Genomic DNA, 21,009 nt, shown 5'->3' with positions numbered 1-21,009 from the left:
AAGGTTAAGGAATTTAATTACCTTGCGGTTTGCTCGCATAACTTTGAAAAAGAGACTGAGCTGAAAAGTAGCAGAAAATTCTGGCCTATTTTCATTGCATTATGCGCACAGACACATTGACACCTGGCCCTCACTTTTCCCGCCACCCCCCTTCTGGCCGCTCGAAGAAAATTTACATTTTGTGTGAGCCGGAAATATTTATTTCTATGCAAGATGGATAAAACCAACGAACGTTGGCCGTCCAATAAATCTTAGCACATTTTTGTGTTGCATACTTTAAAAGTCCACAGCTGCAAAAAAATACACTAGGAGAATATTATACCCCTTAATAATACATTCCTTATTTTATCTATAATTTACCGACTCAATGTAAGTAATCCATTATATTAGTAATAAAAGTTTGGTTCTTAAAGCTTGCCTTTAAAACTGTTTTCTGAAAAGAGTATCGGACAGGTGGTCAATTTGTAAATAAAACCAGGAATTTGCAAGGATTTTGTTTTATTTCTTATCAGTCGGGCTACATTTAATTAAATGGATTGTGTGACTTATAATAAAATGTGACTTACACCTAAAAAACACATCCTCTATGGTTTCTTAAACCATTACTTTTTAAAACCCTGCTAATAATTATTATCAACTCAACTTGGTCCTCCGTTTGAAAATAAGAGTGCCAAAGAAAAAAGTAATTTGAACGCATTAGTCTGTCTGCTTGCAGTCAAGTACTTTGAATTGAAGCCCTTCTCTTTTCCCTTTTTGGCAATTGCTCAAAATGATGTTTGCAAATGTAACCAAGAAAAGGCGAACCGCCAAACGCGCCTTCGCAGGAAGTTTTCTTGTGGCCTTTTCCCCCATTTCCCCCCCATTGCCTGGCAAATTGGTTGATAACAATTGGGAACAGAAGCCGGAGCTTCAGTCACAGGAATCAGGGAGAAACCACCAAGCAAAGCCAACCAAATAAACCATTCAAAATCAAACTAACCAAGTTTTGAGTGGGGGAAGGGCACGTGCCAAAAGTGCCAAAGTCGTTCGCTGAAGATGCTGCTCCAAAGCACAGTTAGCGCTAAAAGAATTTCCCACCAACTATTGCTTGTCAAACATTTGCATCCAGGAGGATGACGATCCCAGAACGTATGAGAGAATGTTCAAACTTTGTTTCGTTAGTTTCGATGTGGTATAAATCCTTGAGCTTTGAACTTTTTTGCACTGTGCAAAATTACAAACACAAAAAAAAGTTGTTAATAACAATTCGGGAAAAGGACAAGTTGAGAGCAGCATTAACAAAAAAAAAAAAGTAGAAAAAGGGGAAAACAAAATTTGAGTTTGTTGTGAAAAATGTGCTACAAGCTAAGCTCATTTATCACAATGATGAAGTTGCCAAATGTATGGAGGTTGGCCGAAAGGACGAGGATGAGGCCATGTCATGGCGAGCATTCGATATTCATGCTTTTACTTTTATCATAAACCGGGACGCAGGCACTTCAAAAATGTAAAATAAGTCGTTTTGTTCTCCGGATCACTCCCCCTTGAACTTCTTGCCCCCCCTTCCCCCGTTCAATTTGATTGCAGTTCTCAACTTCAGCTTCGTTGATGACTTTGTTTTTGTCAACGTCATGACTGTCATGCAGAACGTGTTCCAGTTCATGTTCCTCCACTCATGTTCTGTAACAGATTTCCTCTCCTTCACTTAGCCCTTTTTTGAGGCGATATTTATTGTTTTCCAACTCGTAATACTTCGAGTGGAGCGGCAGTGCTCGGTTAAGATTGCTGCCAGCTGCTTATTGGCATTATGGGCGGTCTGTTTGAGTTATGGCTTTGATTTTGATGTGTGACCCAAGGTGCTTGGCTGCACATTAACTTTATGCCCTCAGTAGTTTGGATGCACAATGGTATACAAAAACAAATAATAATAGAACACAACAATACTAACATAATTTAAGGTTCAATAATACAAAGAAATGTAACCATTTATTTATTATTTAATTCAATATTCATAAATATCAATAACTGCAATGGGAAACAGTGTAAAAGGACAACTGCATACCATTGAGTTCAATACCATATATTATTGAGTACTATATTTGATTGAGACGCATAACATTCAAGGAAGGGCATCTATTCTTCAGATTTGAGTTTCATTTTATATTTCCCCAGCAACAACTATTTTATTATTAAATAAAGATGTACAACAACAACTTATGGACAGAACCGATTGAATTTCGTTGTCTGGCTGCAGGTTGCCGATAAAAGATGTATAAAAAGTTGTTCTGTATATAAATTCACGTTGATAAAAAGAACAATAAAATGTATTTCAAAACATAATCTTAGTGTATAAATTGGCATTCATATGCCAGAGATAAAGTATATTTTGATATAACAGAATACAGAAATCTCGATGAAATATGTTTGTTTTGACTGTCAGTTAAAGCTTTTAAAGTCTTATATATAAAAGAAGCTCTGACCTCATTTAAGCCGAACAAGGATTCAAAATAAAATTTATCAGCATCGTCTATTTGTGCATTTTCGGATATGCAAAATAACTGAAAAACAATCCATTAATCAAAGGCAATTAGAGGCTGCGGCAAATGCCACTTTGATGACCTCTGACCCCTCGTTGCCCCTCGACCACTTGGTCATATTAATCCGCATCCGGATTGCGGCAGCCGACAAGAAACAGAGAACACAGACAAAAAACCGCTCCACATTTCAATTTGATGACCCGATGACCTCGCTCCAGAGGGCGTGGCAGGGGGCGGGGCTGTGTTATGTTCGTTTTGGTCATTGTTTGCCACATCGAAGGGTTAAAGGCCTTAAAGTCAACAGTCAAGGCCTTATCACTGAGCAGCTGGCGAGGAAGGGAAGGCCACAGCGTATTAAAGGACACTGGCATCCTTTGTGGCTGCTGAGCTTTACAAATTTGTTATTAAGATGTTTAACCCAAAAAAGTGCTTCAGATGTGTGGTCCAAACACAAAAAACGAAGCTGGCCCTGACCAAAAAAATGGCCACAAATAAATGAGCAAATAAATAACAAGTTGCCCCAGCAAGTCTTTTGTCAGAGTAGTCGGAGGATATCTGGTGGCTCCCAGGAGGAGGATATGGCGAGTCCCTGCCCCCAGGTATGTTTTGTTGTCTGGTGCGTGATAAGCACTCGAGAATGCCGCTCCCGGGCAAGCAATTTAAGCAATGGAAGGACTCACTTCACACAGACACCCACCCACACCCCCGCAGTTTGTCACTGTCCACCGGGTCACATATCGCCAAAAACTAATTTCATCAAATGCGAGTTACTGATCACAATAAATTGAATGTTGATGTGAAGCAAATCAGGCCGAAATGTAAGTCAAATGGTTTACCTGAACATTGAATAATAGGGTTTCGTTTACTTGTATTAGGAAAACTTCTCTCGGGAACCCCATTTGTCATTAATTTGTCTCTTATATTTGATTGAATCGTGTTTTATAAATCTTTAAATACTGCAATGCTGTTGCTGTTTTAAATATATAGTAACCGTTTTTTAATATATATTTGCATATATTTATCCCACCCTGAGGTGAAATAATTTTCCACTTAATTTATAAGCGGATTCTTTACTATAAGTTAATTTTATAAAACTGGTTTGTAGCACTCGCTGTAAGAAAAATAAGATTTTAAATATTCCGATAGTAAGATTTCGTTTGATTCTTAAGAATATTTATTTAATAAATATTTGTAAAGCTTTTGCTAAAGTCTCCTTTTAAATTTGAATGTCTACTCTAGAAGTTTTTTTTAAATTTTTTGTATAACCATTTGCTTCCAACCAATCCTAAAGTGGAATACATTCGTAAATGTTTCCACTTCTACGCATACATAATTAAATCAAATATAATGTATACACGCCCACGCAGGTAGAAATACTGGCTGCACATATGTTACGCATACGCAGCGTTGAACACTTAAAAATGCTGGTCACTGGCGGTACGCAATTGCGTGGCTAAACCATAAATCACAATGCCTGCACAATGCCAACACCTGCCAACTGAACGGGGGCTTAAAAGGGTGGAAACGCGGGGCAGGGATATAGAATTTTGTCCGCGGGGGAGGTGCCCTTAAGCAAATGCACTAATTTCCACCTTTGGCATGCATATTGATATATCAACTGAAAACTATCTGTGGGAGGACAATGTTTGTTGTTGTTGTTTGCCTTCGGCAGCGTCATTAGCATCAAAGTAAATTTACGTTTATAAATTAGCCCAAGGGCGAAACGAACTGAATGGCGGCCATAATTCAGCTAAATCATATGAGCAGGGGCAGAGATATGGACAAAGAGTGAAATGGAGATGGCGAATGCAGGCAGGGAAACCGGGGAAAGACCCGAGTGTATGCAAAATACTTCGCCGTAATTCCTTCTCTCTCGCTAGCTGCACTAAAAAGAATAAACTTGAACTTAAATTAAAAAAATATATATATTTTAATCACTTTATTAAGTCATAAAAACTTTCGAGTATGGGTTTTATTTTAAATTAAAAAGGAAATAGTTTTACCTTGGGAACTATTCAATGAAAATTTAAATTACCTAGTAAAATTTGACCTTGAGAAGCTATTTTATATTTATGATCTAATATATTTGCACGTTCTTGGCATAACTTGGAAATACATAAATATGCATATTTAAAAAGTCGTTGAAGTTGAACAGAATTCAAGTAAAACGTTTAAACTACCCACTAAAGCTGCTCTGAACGATATCTTATTAAAAAATTTAATTAAGTATAGCCAATTATCAAGTAGTTTTATAATTGGAACTCGTTTATATATAGCGTTGGCTAAGAGATAAAAATAAATGGTCAAAAAAGAATAGCCAAAGATAACATAAAACCATTTGTCCAATGAACTTATAAATAATTTATTAAATAATTTATCAAATCGAATTGTATACTTATTATAAGCTATTTTATTCTTTTGGGTATCTCTTTGCGACACCCTCTCATCAAGCAGTCGTGGCCGAGCGGTTAAGGCGTCTGACTAGAAATCAGATTCCCTCTGGGAGCGTAGGTTCGAATCCTACCGGCTGCGATCAGTAGTTAACTTTTTTTTATTTAACCGAATATTAAATTATTTTTGTTCACCTTCTATGGAACGCAACTAACTTAAATGCTTTGCAGCCTTGGTATAACATTTAAAGTATTTTTTCTGAGTGCCCCTGCTAGCTTGTTCGTTGGCACAACTTATGCAAATTGCGACTCTTTGGCTTGGTCTTTGTCAAGCTAAGAAGTTGCATACCAGCGACTGGCTAGAGCACATAGTTTACATAATATATTTGTATATAGCCAGCATATATATAGGGAAAATTGCATGTTTCACTGCAATGAAAACAAATCGCAAAATTACCATAATCAAAGCATAAAAGGGATTTCTGTTTTATTCTTAGTCCCCCGCACAGCATCGTCTTCTCAGCCTGTTGCCATCTCTTTATTTCCGACCAAGACAAAAGAACCGAACCTCTTTTTTTCTTTTATTACTTTCTTTTTGTTTTTTGAAAGTTGTCGACCAAGTTTGCTCAACGAAATATTTTAAAGTAATTGGCCTCGTTTGTTGGCTGCCCGGGATGCGAGTTACAAGAGCAAATTGAATTTCGAAATATATCTATTTGAGTTTGGTAATTGGTGCGGGGCTCTTCTACGAATTGTTTTTGACAAGTTTCCTCTCGTACTTTATTGCGGTCCTTCATCCTCACGCTCCGAAGAATAGGAGTGTAATTGAGACAAAGCCCTGAAAGGGAGTGTCAAAAATATAAGTCAGTTGGTGAAAAGCCTTAAAAAATGACCATCAGTAAATTAGGTACCTGAGATCTGGCAAGAAAGTTTTTTAGACGATCTTTTACAATGGTAAAAATCGAAATTATGAAAAATTTTTATATTAAATTTTCAAAATAAAAAAATACAAACAAATTTAAATTAGTTCATCGTATCAGCAACTTTAATTAAAAAGTCATACTTTATAACGACAAATTAAATTTTAACTAAGGGGTGTGGCCAAACTTGATTGGCCAAAAGAAAAGGGCCAATAGGAGAAGCCCCAATCAAATTTGCTTTAAGGGGAGGAGCCAATGAGTATTAGCAAATCAGCCTTAGCCGAAAGGGGTGGGGCCAAAGCAGATTTATTTGATAAATTTTATTACTTAAGCATTTTAAAATAATGAAATAAAAACTTTATTTTTAAAAATGTCAATAAAATATCGCAAGAGAATGTTGGTAATTAACTATGTTTGCAGAACTTACACTCTGTTGATCCTCAAGAAATCAAAAAAGTATAATACATTGGCAAGATATTTAAAATAAAATCATCATAATAATAAGAAAATGGGGATCCATAAATAAAGCGTTTGAGAACTACCGAAATATTTTGGCATTAGAAATATCTAAATGTTTTTCATTGACTTAAAACAAATCCAAGTACCTTATTCCAAAAGCTCCCCAAAAAAGCTTTTGCTCCACAATGTTCTGGTTGGTTTTTGTCTTTGCTAACCTAGAAAATAAGAAAATATATTGGAATTCAACTTTAATAAAACTTAAGAAGTCCGTTGGGTTTGCTAATTCCCCAAAAATTGTTCAATGTTATTTTAACAATATTTTATTTGGTTAATTGAAAATCAACCATAAATACTTATAAAAGAAAGCGAAGACCAGATATTTAGTGGTTTTGTTTTATTTTTCTGTATATTTCTTTTATAAAGTTACTAAAGTACAAAAATTTGATTCTAAAAAAATAAAAATATGTTTACAATTTGGTTGCTAATTTACAAAAGACCTATGGGAAAAAAGACGTAAAATAACTGGAAGACAACAATTGACGGATTGGACACGCAGCACGTACATAAGTACAATACACTCTAAAGGACTATGGACGTAAGATATGTACCAACTAGGAACACACAAATTATACGAGAAACAGGGGACGAGACGAGACACTAATTACTGAATCTAAGACAATTATTGCTTTCCAGTGTAATGGTGGATGGAGATGGGTTCTGGGTTACAAATTCGATTGGGTTCTACGGGTTGAAGGGCTTCTCTTAATCGCCTACCACGCCCACTTGGGGGAGACCTTGTCAAAGTTAAACTCATCGGGATGTCCCTCGTGGCCACCGCCCGCCTCCACGGGACTCATTTCGGACCATCTGAAGGGTCCGCTGCCAATCTTTCGCATGGCAATGGCCCTCATATCATTTCGCACAGGTCGGCGTTCCGTAATAAGTTCCATTTCCGCCAGACTGTCTGCATCCTCGATGCTCACGCTTAATCGTTCATCACCCAAGGCGGCGGCGGGCGGAAGTCCTTCGTGACCCTCATCCTCCAGAGCCCGTGGCTGGACATGTTGAATCCGCAGGAAGATGGGCCCCGCGAAGGCATGGAAATCGCTCTGGGCCAAACGAGCGTTGTAGGAGAACAATTTCAGATCTATGTTGCCATAGGCAATCGACTCCTGGTTGCCAAGCAGATCTCCACGGAAACCATGGCTCCTCAGATACTTCTCCACCGCATTAAGATTCGTCAACTCCTTTTCATCAGCCGCCGACAGATGCTGATCCTCGCTGTAGTTCACACCACTGACCTCCAGGACATTCTTATGATACGGCACTCCATTGGCCAGCCAAGATGAGTTGCCAGGCACCAAAAATCCCTGAGTAACATCCTTCTTGGTTAAAGTTCCAGGCAGTTGCTCAGCAATCCACACCATATCCCTGAGCTGATCGTGACGTTGTTGGATGGCTGTCCTATCCTTCTCGTTAAGAGTCACAGGAGCATCATCGTGCTTATCATCCCCTTCTCGGACATTGTACAGATTGTCCTGGGAGTTGAGCTTGTTCAGATCCACGGTGATCCACTGCTTGGCTCCGGTGATTGGATGCCTGGCCATGGCAGTGGACCAAGTTTGGCGACTCTGCGAAATCCGATTGGCGGCCATCACACGAGCCACCAAAGGAACCATCTTCTTAAGGTCCACCGACTTCCACAGCGCCAGATTCTCATTCTTGATGCCCACACCTCCTACGATTGCATGAAGGTGTCGACCCTTGATCATGTAGAAGTCATCAGTGGATCCCAGAATGCCGGGATAGCCAGTAAAGGTAATATCCACACCGGGCACGGTATTACTCCTTAGCTTTGGCGAGAAGTGGTAGTGGAACTTGTAGCGCTTCTGGATCCTCAACATGGAGGAGTAACTTCCTGCCGTGCTGTGACCAAAGAGCAACTGAAGTGTCTGTGGCGACTGCTCTTCGTGGACAATTTTCGTCAACATGGAGGCACTCGGCAAGAAGAAGTTCTTCTGTTGATCGTTTCCCGATTCCTCAATACCTGCCGTATTGTTGGGCAACACATAGTTCTCGTAGTAGATCTTCAGATCCTGGATATCTGCAGCGGCATTCATCAGCAGGAAATCAGAAAATGGTATCTCCTCCTCTAGTTCGGAACGTGCTCGGGATGCTCCACGCTTGTAGCCCGTTTCCAGACCCTCCAACTGTAAGATGAACAAGTGCAATTGATGCCAGTAGTGATCATTTTCAGCCTTTTCCGTCTGATTTTTCAAGCGATTGTAGTTGGTGGTTAGTAGCTCCCTCAGCCAACTGCAGAACTTCTCGGTGCTCTCATCCCGACTGCAGGAAGTGGAAATGGTACTACAAAAATTGGGAATATTTAATATAATCTTAAAGTTTAAAAATAATAATATGTAGGCTTACTTGAACCACTGATTGTAGATGTTCTTCCAAGTCAGCGAACCCTCTAGCATTCCCGCGGCATAGGCCTGCACCCAATCCGGATAAGTTCGCTGCGTCTCCACCTCGATTTGTGCCCATCTACAAAATATTAATAATATATTAATAATGCTTTAAGGCTTAAAAAGAAAAAAAAATTCCCATCTAACTAGGAATTTAATGTTATTTATTGTTTAAAAACACTAACCCATTCTCATAAACCGAATCCTTGTAGCAAATCCTGCCGACACCCGTGGGAATGTTGACCAGATCGTTCTGCTGCTTCCAGTTTTCAATCTGGAAGCCAACCTGCTTGGTCCACAGAGCGGTGGCACAGTAGGTGCCATCGTACTCCGGCCGCTCCATGTATCCAATGAAGAAGGCTCCGATGACCAACAGACCAGCTCCGATAAGGATGTAGGTCCCTATCCGCGTTTTTTGCCACGATGCACCAACGACTTTCAACATTGTGCCGGCCGTAGTAAAGCTGCTGCGATTCGAAGAAGAAAGATACTTCCAAAAACGATCCAAGAATCAGTATTCCAAAGTTCAGATGCCTTTTTATCGAATTTAACCCGAATAATTGTGATCCGCACGGGCGGCGTAGGAGTGTCCAAGGCGGTGGACGATCAGGTGGCCAGTGTGCAGGTGGTTCTGTGGATGGATGTGGATGGTGATGGTGCAGGAGGAGGTGCTAGTCTCGGTGGCCACGCTGTTGAGCGCTCTGGCCGAGTGGTTCATGGGTGGTGCGCTGCTTTCAAGCAGAGATTACAACGGTTTCCAGGTGGTTATGTATGTGGTTAACTATTGACTTTCAGTGGGTTTCGGTTGTTGGCGGTGGGTTTGTGGAGCTTGGCTATGTCTTTTGAGGTTCAATTTGTATCCCTGCAATGGAAAACATCAAATTGATATATTAGAAAACACCTATCAAGAGGTATGACGTATTGATGGAATATTTATTTATGCCATATAACACCCATCCACGTGTGTAAATATTTACTCAATAACTAACAATAATAAACAATTTCAATGATTTGTGTTTTTATTGCCTTTATTACTGCATGCTCATTAAGCGATCGGAATCTTCCAATACGCCCTTGAACCATTTCCAATATTTACACACTTTCCCTAAAGATCCCGTAATCCAAATGTTTATTTCACACTTTCGCTACTTTTCGCAAAGGAATTTCCTTTTTGGCAAATCCCAGGAGAGGTAAACAATCTTAAGCATTTGTAAAACTAATAAATTAATTTTATAGCTCGAATAGTACTTGAGTGGCTGAAATTGCTTTATGGCCAAACAGCAGCCGGGGAAATGGTTAGTGTGCTAAAAAAGATAAGCAGGTGTTCACCTGTTCTACAGATCCGTAGAAAATCTACATAATTAAATAATCCTCATGATCGCAATGGAAAGAAGGCAGAAACAGCGGAAAAGTTTCAATCAGTGTATTTAGATGGTCTTGAGGTTTGTCCTTAGTTAATTAATAAACAACATTATGATTACAAAAAACCAATTGCCATGCATCTATAAATATTACAATTTCAAAGCCAATGCCAGAACATTAAATTTCTTGCACAATCTCTAATGTAAATTGAAAAAACCATTCAAAAATTCCAAATTAAACTTGTACTAGTCGGGGGGTAAACAATATTATTGTGTACATTTGGCACGTGGGGAAAAATTCCAAGCCATATCAAAAGTAACGCAAAACTGTGTTGCTTTGCAAATTTTTGAACAAATCTGAATGGTATTAACATCAATCAGTCAGCAGGCTTATACAATTAAACGTGGAAATTGATGGGTATTCCTAGATTGTTTTCTCTAATTTCATCGTATAATTCTCTGGTCTTTTCAATCTAAAGTAACACAAATATTTATTGAATCGAAATTAGATTGATATTTGGCATGAATTTATTATTATTTGCATGAGAAATTTAATTGCTCTAGCTTATAAAACAACAACAAAATTATTTTGTTTAGAGTCTTACCTTTTGTTTCCCGGGTCCAGGAAGCTGCAATGTCACAAGTCAACCCATTTGAAGAACTGCAATAAATGAAGGTAAATTTTTTGTTTAGTTTGATGTTTAGATTTTCCATAATTAAAAGGCGCCTCTAACTTAAACATTTTCTCAGACATACGGTCAACGTTTTATTAATACATTTCTTTGTTTGTTTTCACAATTGGTCGCGCATCTCGTGATTTGTCTGATTTCTGCCGACAAGAACAGATGAGTCGGGAGTGTCTTTGTTTACTTTGGATTCGATTGGACAACGCTGAGCAGGCGCACGCGCTTATTATTGTTAGCTTATTTGTCATAAAATGTTGATCATGGCAATTACTGGATATTCGATATACGATCGCTAATTGGCTGGTGGTCTTTTTTCAAAATGGGGAAAGCTCGTAACTGAGTTCTTAGAAATCTTATGGGGTTTACATCAACATATCAATAACTACTTCAATAGTTTAATAATCTTATCCCTTATAATTTACAGTACTATAAGTGCCTTTTGGCAAAACCCTTTATCGCCTTAATTGCGATTAATAATCTTATGACTAGGAATTATTTTTATGACAAAGCACATAATTGATTTGACATACAATGGGCTTTAATGAAGTCTGGGAATTATGACACTGAGTCGTTAATATAAATGAATGCGTTAAAAATGTATTCTCCAATAACAGTTCCTTTTTCAAGTATTGGAGTCGTAACATTTTCCACACTTAGGTCGTTTACTGGCATTTCAGTTTAATAACCTGGCAACTCAACTTTGTTTGTATAACAACCTAGTCACTTTATATTTTTAGAAATGCAAATTTTAAATATTTTTGCGACCTCATTTTAATAGCCCTCTTTAACTGAAACAGTTTAAATGCCAAGCAAATCATTCTCAGAACTTATCCTAATGTTGCACACCTGTTTAGAAAGCTTTAAATGAAGTAATTCTTTTGGATATGTGACTAATCATGGGGCGTGAACTATAATGAATGATTTCAAGCCCCAGTGTAAACAATTGAATTGCAAATAACTTGAAGAAAGCCAAAGAAGCAACGAAAATTCTTTCATTTCACTCATTTTCATTTCAGTTCCCTGAGAAAATAAACAGCAATCAAGCTAAAGTGAAAAGAGTCAGCCTCAACACATCAATCGAAGGCATCAATGAAATAAGTTTATATTTTTAAACATATTTAAGGTAATCCATAACAGAATTTAATTGGCTTGCCCTCATGGAAGGCCGCAGTTCTCAACCAGTCTGTCAATAAATATATAGTAACACAACTGACAAGTTCAAAATAAACTTCTACTGACGTAGGGAATTAGCACCATGGCAGAAGCTAAAAACAAACGTGGGATCTAAAATAACTTGAGCATTAAGCTTTGGAAAAGTTGTGAGATCCCACTGACGTCTTTGCAACTCATTTACCTCACTTAACTCGGTTAACGTTATTAACATTATCGCAGTACAAACACAGTTGTTTTGTTTTTAGATACAAATGTATCCACATTAATTCCCATATGCGCTACTGAGCTAGATAGTGATAATGTTTTTAAAGCCCTGACAAAATTATCGTATGCATTTACAACCGTTTGTCAGTTGATCAAGCAAAACTTAGTCAGGGGTAAATAATTTACACATGCCAGACCCGAATCGGTATTAACGTTTTCTGTCGCCATGTGGAAAAATATTGATAAGATTGCCAGCATATTTATTAGTACAATATTTAGATATGCATGTCTAGCTTTTGGCATATTAAGGACGTAAGTTCAATCAGCGGAATTCTATATAGTTCAGTCAGATAAGATAAATCGTATTCAAGTCTCAGCGAATTTTTCCACATTATGAAGGAAATTTCCTCAGAAATGTTCAAATACATTAATGCAAAATTCCATAACTAAAAAAGCAGCCAACTTTTTGTTTTAGTTATTGGGCCATTTACACTTTCTTCATCGATTTGGGAATTTATGAACTTGATAAACACATAAAAACAACCCACTAAATTTTCTTAAAAAACAGAATACACCTACGAATTTTTCCATAACTCATTAGAATCCATATAAATGTAAGCAAAATTAATTTTGTTATTTACTTGATTAGTATTGATTTTTCACTGCTAATGGAATTTTTTGATGGCTAGCCATAATTTCTATTGTTCATCCATTCAAAATATACTAGCTAAGTAAACACTTGAATCCAACCCACATAATGGGAATTTTAGCCCTGTCTACTATATATAATTCCCCAACCAATTCGTAATCTTTCTTAGAATTCCGAGAGCCACATGTGGCATTAAGTGTAAACGTGCCACGTGAGTGATCCAGGAAATAAATACTTTCTGGAGCGAATTGGTAACACAGTTTATTCACTCCCCGATTGTGGGAATCGTTCAATGAATGCCCACGATCCGTCAACGAAGCATAATTTTTCATGGCATTCGATTGAGGTAAAGCGAGAAACTGCCAACTAAGCCGCTGCCACGCGTCGCTATCCAGTTGACAACGCCGCCGATTTGATAAGCCCCATATCCGAGTCAAAGTCTGGAGTGAGGGCCGAGTAAACTGATGCCTGGGCAACTAAGTTGGAAGTCAGCAAAGCAAATGCGCCTGTTTTGTAATGCTAGACAGCGCTGCACTGCGGAAGGCATGCACTGATACGAAAAATATTAGTTATAATTTCGAAAATGATTTACTTAAATGCATCTAATTGTATCTCTCAAATGGGCATCTTGTAACCAGATTGTAAACTCCTTTAATATAAATGTTTCAATGGTTAATTGAAATTGAAATAATATAGATGTAGCCCTTGGCAATATAACAATTCCATAACAAGCAAATAGACTTTAAGCAATATCATCAAAAGCAAATAGTTATTGGTTAGATATTATTAAACAAATAACTTAGTCAAAACCCATAATCCTAGGTTAATTATGGAAAATGAAATACAAATATAATATTATTACCATTATAAAATTGTATTAATCTAAAGATCGATTACATTTTAGATACCTTTCAATTCTGCAACTATTTTCTCGCAGTGCAGATACTTTATCTTTTGTGGGGATTGCACATTTTCGGAATGGAGCCCTTGTCCAGTGTTTAGACTAGTGACAGACAGACAAAACACCAAAGCGCCGCGTCGCGACGTCTGAGACTGGAAGATCCAGAGATCCAGACGGAATGGAATATGGCTCGCACGTGGACGAACGGGTTACTCAATTACAGAAATAGGAATTTACGGGAGTGTCTGAACGGGATGAACAGCCTATAAAGACCCAAAGGCGTAGTATTCCACCAGATACTGCCGTGAGTTCACTCATCTCAGCTGATTCGATCCAGCACGCTCCAATCGAATGACAATCGAGATGCTAACGACTCATACAGCTGATCGCAACTGAGTTGTGAACGATACGCTAAGACTGCTGATTTAATCAGATTAAATATGGCAACAAATGTATATATATATTCGATTAGTTAGGGGCTGGTGCGGAAAATTCTTAATGAATTGTGATAATAAGCGGGGAATGAATAGAATGTTCATAATTTGCGATAGCTTTAAATTCGTGAATAATCCGACATATTAAAAGCAATTTCATTATCCCCGGTGATTTTCTTTTCACTATGCGTTCCCAGGGAAAACGATTTATCGAACCTATGATATAAGCAAATGATATAACTTCCTGTGAGCGTTATGCCCTTTTGATGGGTTTGACTTTACATAAGAACCTCATTATTTGTATGAATACATTTGTAAATATTTCACAGGAATTTTGTTTCGTTTGTTGAGCTTAACTTTTTATAGTTGTCTATTAACAATATCTTTGCCTTATTCCTCCCTTTTTGCATGATTCCTCCCCCTGAATTTTGTTTTCCTTTGTCATTGCGTAGTTCTATTTTATTGCTTAAATGTCAATGGCACAAAAAGTCAACGAATTATAATATAATTCTTGGGAGCTCTCAAAAACTAATCAGTTCACTACATCTAATGCAAGCGAAACCGGTTATTTTTGGGGAATACCACGGTTGATAAGTTCGTTTGCCCCTTTTGAAGAGTCACTTACCAAATTCTATGTTGCTTTCGAATTAACTGCAATTATCTGGAAATTCTTGGGGACTGCGACTTAATTTGTATTAAAATTGTTTGTATGCCCCGTAAACCGGAAAAATCTGCACTGAATAAGTATCTTAAAGATTCAGCGGAATCTCCTTTACGTCAATCTCTTAGACCGATCGCCCTGTATCTGTTTGGATCGTGCGAATGCCTTGACGTTGCCACCGAAACTGGCGGTGCTTTTTCGACACTCGGGTTTTCGTCTTTCGGTTCTCGGGTTTTTCTAGCCACTCGACGAAGGCGGGAAAATCGTGCGAAATTTTCATACCCGCTAACAGAAAAGTTCACGGGTATGTGCCATTTTATAAGAAGGTGAGCATTTTACATCCTATTTGATAAGTCGCTGAAATTAACTTGATTATCTTAAATAAATATATTAGTAAAATGTCATTATTGTTCTAAATTTTGAGATATGACACTACTTGATTACTCACTGTATAAACAAAACATGATTATTAAAAGGGTATTTACCAGCCACAATATATCCAAATCATATATTCTTAAAATTTCTTTATCGTCGTCAGCTGCTTTTAATATATGGAATATTAATGATACTGTTTAGAAATTCCACAATATGTATTCAAATTAATTTGTGAATTTTCGATTTATGAGATCCCATAAGCAAAATTAGGACAATCCGAGAACTGGGTATTTTATAGTTGGGTAATACGGTCTCATATCTAGCTTCGTCTTTTTGCGATCAAAAGTTATATTGAACTTGGCCGCCATTTTAGAGGAAGGATTTGGTTGTGTTCTCTTCGGATTGACAGGTGTAATACGCGCTATATGACCAGCAATGCAGTTATCTTAACCGAAAAACTGCAATCGGAGGTCGGAGAACGTGAGGTTTCGGGTTAATTCAGCAAGGTTTCTTCGGTCAGATTTATTTATGGCCTTAATGGCTGATTTATTTGCGCAATATGCACTTGTCCATGCAAACTGCTAACTGACAGGCAATCGAGTTTCCGCTTGGCTACAGTTTTACAATTGAAATTGACATTTAATTGAGCCGCATTTCAGTGCGCAATTGAAAATGGTTTTCCCATGAAAACTGTCGGGCACTCTGCTTCCTCTCTTTCATTGGTCTCACAATACTTTCTAGTGCATTTCACTTTCTTTGCTCGAAAAATTGATAAGAGTCTGTTTTGGGGTCAATCAAAATTCTTGGGGGCTTGCTCTCAATTGAATTGAATTGAAATGGCGACATTTTTACTTGAACATGAAACACACAGACGTTCACATAACTAGAGGGTAAATCGAATGGCGTGGGATAACCTTGATTAATCTATATATCTCTGTGTTTTCCTAAGCAATTTTATTGACAAATGTCGGTCAGTATCAAACAAAGCTCTTAGTGATCGCTATGAGAAAAAGAAAGGGAGATTTATAAGAGTCTAAAGAGCCTGCTTATGTGTTCCCCTTATTCATACTGATTCATCTTCCTGCTTTCCTGTTCTCCTTCTTCTTCTACTGTCTGCATTCCATGTTGTGCTTATATACAGTCAAACTTCTTTAATTTAAACTTTTCTAGAACTAACTTTATTAATTGAATTTTTAAAGCAGCAAGATTTTGTTGATGTCTGAATGGAAAATATGTTTAGCATTATATTTGGTTTTTTAATTAAATTAATATTTAGCATGACATTTTTTATATGCAAGTGCTCTGTAAGTGATAGTCTCTTAAGAAATCCCTGAAAGTTCAAAGCTGCATGCGAATCTTCACTGTATACCAAGCCAGTAAGGACAAGAACCTCAAGGATTTTGACCTCATTTGTCTGGGGCTATGGGAATATGAGAATGTGAGCAGGAGCTGCCAGGCCGCCTGGCAACTTCTCGGAAAGACCTGCCCCTCTGCTTGCTTTAATAGTTTTTATTGCCTTTTATTTGTTTGCTCAAGACGAAGAGACTGCGAAGAACATTCATTGAAATAAGCCGCGCATGCCCAGTGGAACAAAGACAAAAACTTGTTGCTAGGCTGGAAGAAAACTCCCCTCTGCCCGGCGATCGTTATTAGGGTAACTTGAGAAGTTTTGTCTTGGATTTTTTTTTGCGGAGTTTGTATTCTAGGCCATTGGCTTTTTATGTTGAACTCTTACTTTTGTTCATGCGAACAAAAACGTACTTGTTCGCAAGGTTTTCATTTTTGTGGAGGTTTACTTTTCAATGAACTTGTTTTAAACTTTGCTTAGTGGCCAAACCGAACTGCTCAGGGGTAAAGCTTGAACTAAACTGCCACAGATTTAATGTGTTTGGATTGCCCACATCTCCTCTCGTGCAAAAAGAGTTATCTACTGGAGATAAAGTTGATGTTTCAGCGGAAAAGACACTAAAACAGTCGGACAATCTACGTAAATACGTCAAGTACGATGTATTTTTGGACGCCCTATGTCTTACTTTTTATATGACATGTTTATTTGGCAAACTTCCACTAGAAGTTCAGCAAATAGATCGCGTGGAGTACTGTTTACAGGATCTTCACCCATGTCAACAATCTGCTCGACACTCATGTGATCTCCTACGATTCCGCATGGACAGATACCGAAATTATATGTGCAACTTGTTATTTAACGGATGACTCAACTTCGGGGTAAAGTCTAGTCGATAACCGATAGCGAAGTCATTCGCGGAACTTAATCAGAGGGCCTGAAGAGACGACATGTGCTAAGTATAGGCGACACCATGGGTATTTCCCCTGTGAACTTAGATAAGGGTGCAGGAAACATTAAAAACGTTTCGAATGTAAAAAAAAACAACTCAAAAATGATTTATAACTTTTTTGCTTAAATCTAATGTTTGGACACTTTATTTAAATTAACTTTAGAAAATCCGCTGAATGTCGATAAGAGTATAGTAATCAAGCGAAATATTTATATCATTTAAGAAATTGGGGAGACATATAAGTATTGAAAAAAAATAATTAAAATATATTCTTTAAAAATCATTAAAAATTGGATATATTTTTCCTACAACAACCATTAAAAATAGCCCAAATAATATTTAATGACGCTATTCATGTTAATTTTAGATCACAGAGTGCTGTGAAAAAACACATTTAATTTTAGACAACATGAAACATGAAAAAATATTAAGTATTTACCCACATATGTAGATGTAAAATATATTTATAATGTCTCACACAATCTATTCATAATATAAGATCAACACAAAAGAACGTTACTAAGATCATCAAGTTTATACAATGTATGTGTCAAACTAAGATTGAACGAATTTATATATGAATAATTCTAAATTTTCCTTTTGAATATGAACTATTTTATTAAAGTGAAACGAACACCCCTGGTGGTTCAACAAATGTCACTCAAAGGATAGACACCCCTATTGCACATCATCTTTCGGTCCCCGAACCCCAGATAATCCTCACTCGTCTACCTTCTATTGATTCGAAAAAACCCCAGACAATCGCAATATGTTGACCCTATTTTTGTCGGTAAACAGATATTGCGACGCGTTCCTGATTTTCGCATTGGCATTTCGAGGCCAAAATTGATACAATGGTACTGTTTTCACTAACAGTTAACACTTAACACCCGAGTTCAGCACTTTTCCGCCGATTCGGATTCAGAATGAGATCGAGAGCGAGGACAACTCACCGGAAAATTGAAATGGCTCGTGACTCAGGCAAATTCCGCGCTGACAAATGAGAGAAATTCGCTGGGGTATTCAGATGATTGGGGGGCACTATTTGTTGGATCGCTGCTGTATTCAGCCACTGCGAAATTGGCTTTAACACGATATTGCTATATAGTCACACAACGATTTCGTGTTAATTATCCATGAAGGGCTACATTGGAAACGCACAGAGTAAGGTGTATATAACTTTTTCCGGATTTCACTCTCTATTCGATTGGTTTATTAGCTCTTCGTGAGAACTAACGCACGTTTATTTCGATTAAAACAGTTGTGTCACTTCAGATCATTGGAATGGTTGGGATTGTTGCCATGCGGAGCGATATGTAATGGGCTGCTCGAGCGTTTTATGGGAGAGTTTTGTAGAACGCGAGAACGTGGCGTTTTTATTTTGTTTTAATTATTTAAACTGAGCGCCTCCCGATACTCTTATTTTTTGTTTGTAGTACGTATTTTTAGCGTCGGCAATTGCACATCCAAGTGAAATTGAAAAGATAACAACGAAGTAAAACTCAAGTTGAACACGCAACACAGATCACAGCGTATTAAAACGATTTTCCTTCCGTTTCGACGATTCGCAGAGGAGAGACTGATACTGTGGGTCTGCGACCGAAGAGTTTTACGATCGCCGGACTCCGTAGGTTTTCACTCGACTCGAGAGAAGAGGGCGGTTATTGGCTCGGTCTGTCGACAGAAAGTACGAGACCAACCACTCAACTACACCAGGCTACAAATCCACTAATAAAAACCTAAAGTTGGCTAAACTGTTCTCCACCTTTTAGAAAGGTCCCAAAACCAATTAAACAATATACATTTATTGCAAATGAACATAAGACTTACCGGTTTAAATAATACAAGACAAAGTAGCGAATACATTATTAAAAATTGCACCACTTTCAAAAGGTTGTACCTTTCTAGTAAATTTTTTAATGTATCCGCTACTTTGTATTGTATTACATAAAAATGTAAGTTATAAAGATTATTAATAAGCTGTAATAATATTTAGATTATAATGAAATTACCAAATATTAGCTCAACCTAATGCTGAAGATATTTTATTTAATAAACTTAAATAAATATAATTATTCTTGCACAGCTCTAAAAAATTTAGATGACTCTTATCAGAAAACTGTTTTTTTTCTTGTAGCCCAGTGCTCGACTCTCTTTTTTTACGCTCAATTATCAGCGGTGAGTGAATAATCTCACCTTGCTCTCTACAAATCTCCCTGATTTTTTTCACTCTGATCTTTCCCACTTGGCAACGGTATTTTCTCTCGCACTTTGCGAATTGATTCAATGTGCATATGTTAATTGAACTGTAATTCGTGACGTCTTACGGCGATACCGCTATCGGTTTTCGAGTGGAACTCCTCCTCTCAAACCGTATCTTCCAACCAAACGGGCAAACAAAACGTGCAGCGATAAAGCCCAAGTGATATGGCGGAAATGCCTTCAGCCTGATTAATTTGGCCACCGTAAATGCGGCAGGCGCGGAATTAGCACTAAGTCGTGCATAAATAGTAGAAAATATACAGCTTGGATTTCTTATCGAGGGGTTACCTGAACAAACAACCGCATCCCATGCAGGTGAAATGAGTAATCAGCCACCGAAATAACTCCGGAGCGGAAAGAATTTGAGAAAATCGAACGGTTGGCAGTTGAACAACAATAAAATAAAGAAGAAAGGACCTTTAGCTTATGAAATGTTCTTTATCCGTCGAGTCCAGGCATTTGCAATACCTAATATGTTAATAAGAAAGATTATTGGGTTTACTTTTAATTTTAATCAGCGCAACACAAATTCAAAATATTTTTTGACGACTAAAAAAGTAGCGCTGTTTTTAAGAACCTTTCTGAGCCTTTTCTTGTATGAGAACTTTGTCACTTTCTTGCCAGCTGGTTCCATAGTGTAGCGGTTATCACGTCTGCTTTACACGCAGAAGGTCTCCGGTTCGATCCCGGATGGAACCAGGAGGAAATCAATTTTTTATTTAATTATTTTTTTTATTAAATAGTTTTTTTTATTTGGTTATTAAATCGTTTATTTCTCATACTATACCAAAGGCTTAAATAACTCTTAATATGGTTTGGAACAATCTTAGAACAATTCACATAACTTATAAAACAATAAAAAATACATTTTTGGTGAAATCAGTTTCATTAAATATATTTTTGTTAAATGCTTTCAGAATTACCTATTTTTTTTTAAAGGATAATAAAGTTAAAAAAAAGCTTAAGGAAAGAGAGATGGGAGAGATAGTACAGATTTGCATTATTTTGTATTAGAACAGGATCATATTATACCATATTACAAAAAATGTATTCAATAAATAAAAAAAAAAGATCTTTAAATCCACTTGGTTCCATCCGGGATCGAACCGGAGACCTTCTGCGTGTAAAGCAGACGTGATAACCGCTACACTATGGAACCAGTTGTGTCGACATCGTCTAAATTTCAGTTTTCTCCAGCGAAGGGATAAAATCCATAGCCTGCTTTGGGGCTGTCAAAAAAAAACCAAAGCAAA

The 21,009-nt window shown here is 37.5% G+C and overlaps 2 protein-coding genes and 3 non-coding genes across 6 annotated transcripts; 2 read left to right on the top strand and 3 right to left on the bottom strand.

Moving 5' to 3' along the window:
* The first annotated feature begins 4,966 nt into the window (after positions 1 to 4,966).
* Positions 4,967 to 5,048, top strand: Trnas-aga. Its single transcript has one exon. It is a non-coding gene; the product is annotated as a tRNA-Ser (tRNA).
* Positions 5,049 to 6,662: 1,614 nt separating this feature from the next.
* LOC108052729 (putative phospholipase B-like lamina ancestor) lies at positions 6,663 to 9,198 on the bottom strand. The gene is made up of 3 exons (XM_017135196.2): positions 8,939 to 9,198; positions 8,716 to 8,832; positions 6,663 to 8,652 (listed from the first exon to the last, which is right to left on the bottom strand). Exons 1-3 carry the CDS (start codon positions 9,196 to 9,198, stop codon positions 7,056 to 7,058), a joined length of 1,974 nt encoding a protein of 657 aa, XP_016990685.1. The 3' UTR covers positions 6,663 to 7,055.
* Positions 9,199 to 9,300: 102 nt separating this feature from the next.
* LOC123037417 lies at positions 9,301 to 19,086 on the bottom strand. Of its 2 annotated transcripts, none has more exons than XM_044457893.1 (3): positions 18,448 to 19,086; positions 10,720 to 10,775; positions 9,301 to 9,615 (listed from the first exon to the last, which is right to left on the bottom strand). In XM_044457893.1, the coding sequence occupies exon 3, from the start codon at positions 9,469 to 9,471 to the stop codon at positions 9,301 to 9,303; it is 171 nt and encodes a 56-aa protein (XP_044313828.1). In that variant the 5' UTR covers positions 9,472 to 9,615; positions 10,720 to 10,775; positions 18,448 to 19,086. The 2 variants fall into 2 exon arrangements, with proteins under 2 accessions (XP_044313828.1, XP_044313829.1); XM_044457894.1 differs by lacking the exon at positions 18,448 to 19,086 and adding an exon at positions 14,787 to 14,982.
* Positions 19,087 to 20,382: 1,296 nt separating this feature from the next.
* On the top strand, positions 20,383 to 20,455 carry Trnav-uac. The gene has a single exon. It is a non-coding gene; the product is annotated as a tRNA-Val (tRNA).
* Positions 20,456 to 20,842: 387 nt separating this feature from the next.
* Positions 20,843 to 20,915, bottom strand: Trnav-uac. Its single transcript has one exon. It is a non-coding gene; the product is annotated as a tRNA-Val (tRNA).
* Between the last annotated feature and the right edge of the window lie 94 nt (positions 20,916 to 21,009).

This window comes from Drosophila rhopaloa, unplaced genomic scaffold (genome assembly GCF_018152115.1).
Source record: "Drosophila rhopaloa isolate 14029-0021.01 unplaced genomic scaffold, ASM1815211v1 contig_163, whole genome shotgun sequence".
In the NCBI taxonomy this organism is placed as follows: Eukaryota; Metazoa; Arthropoda; class Insecta; order Diptera; family Drosophilidae; genus Drosophila; species Drosophila rhopaloa.
This window is presented reverse-complemented; position numbering and strand designations above follow the sequence as displayed.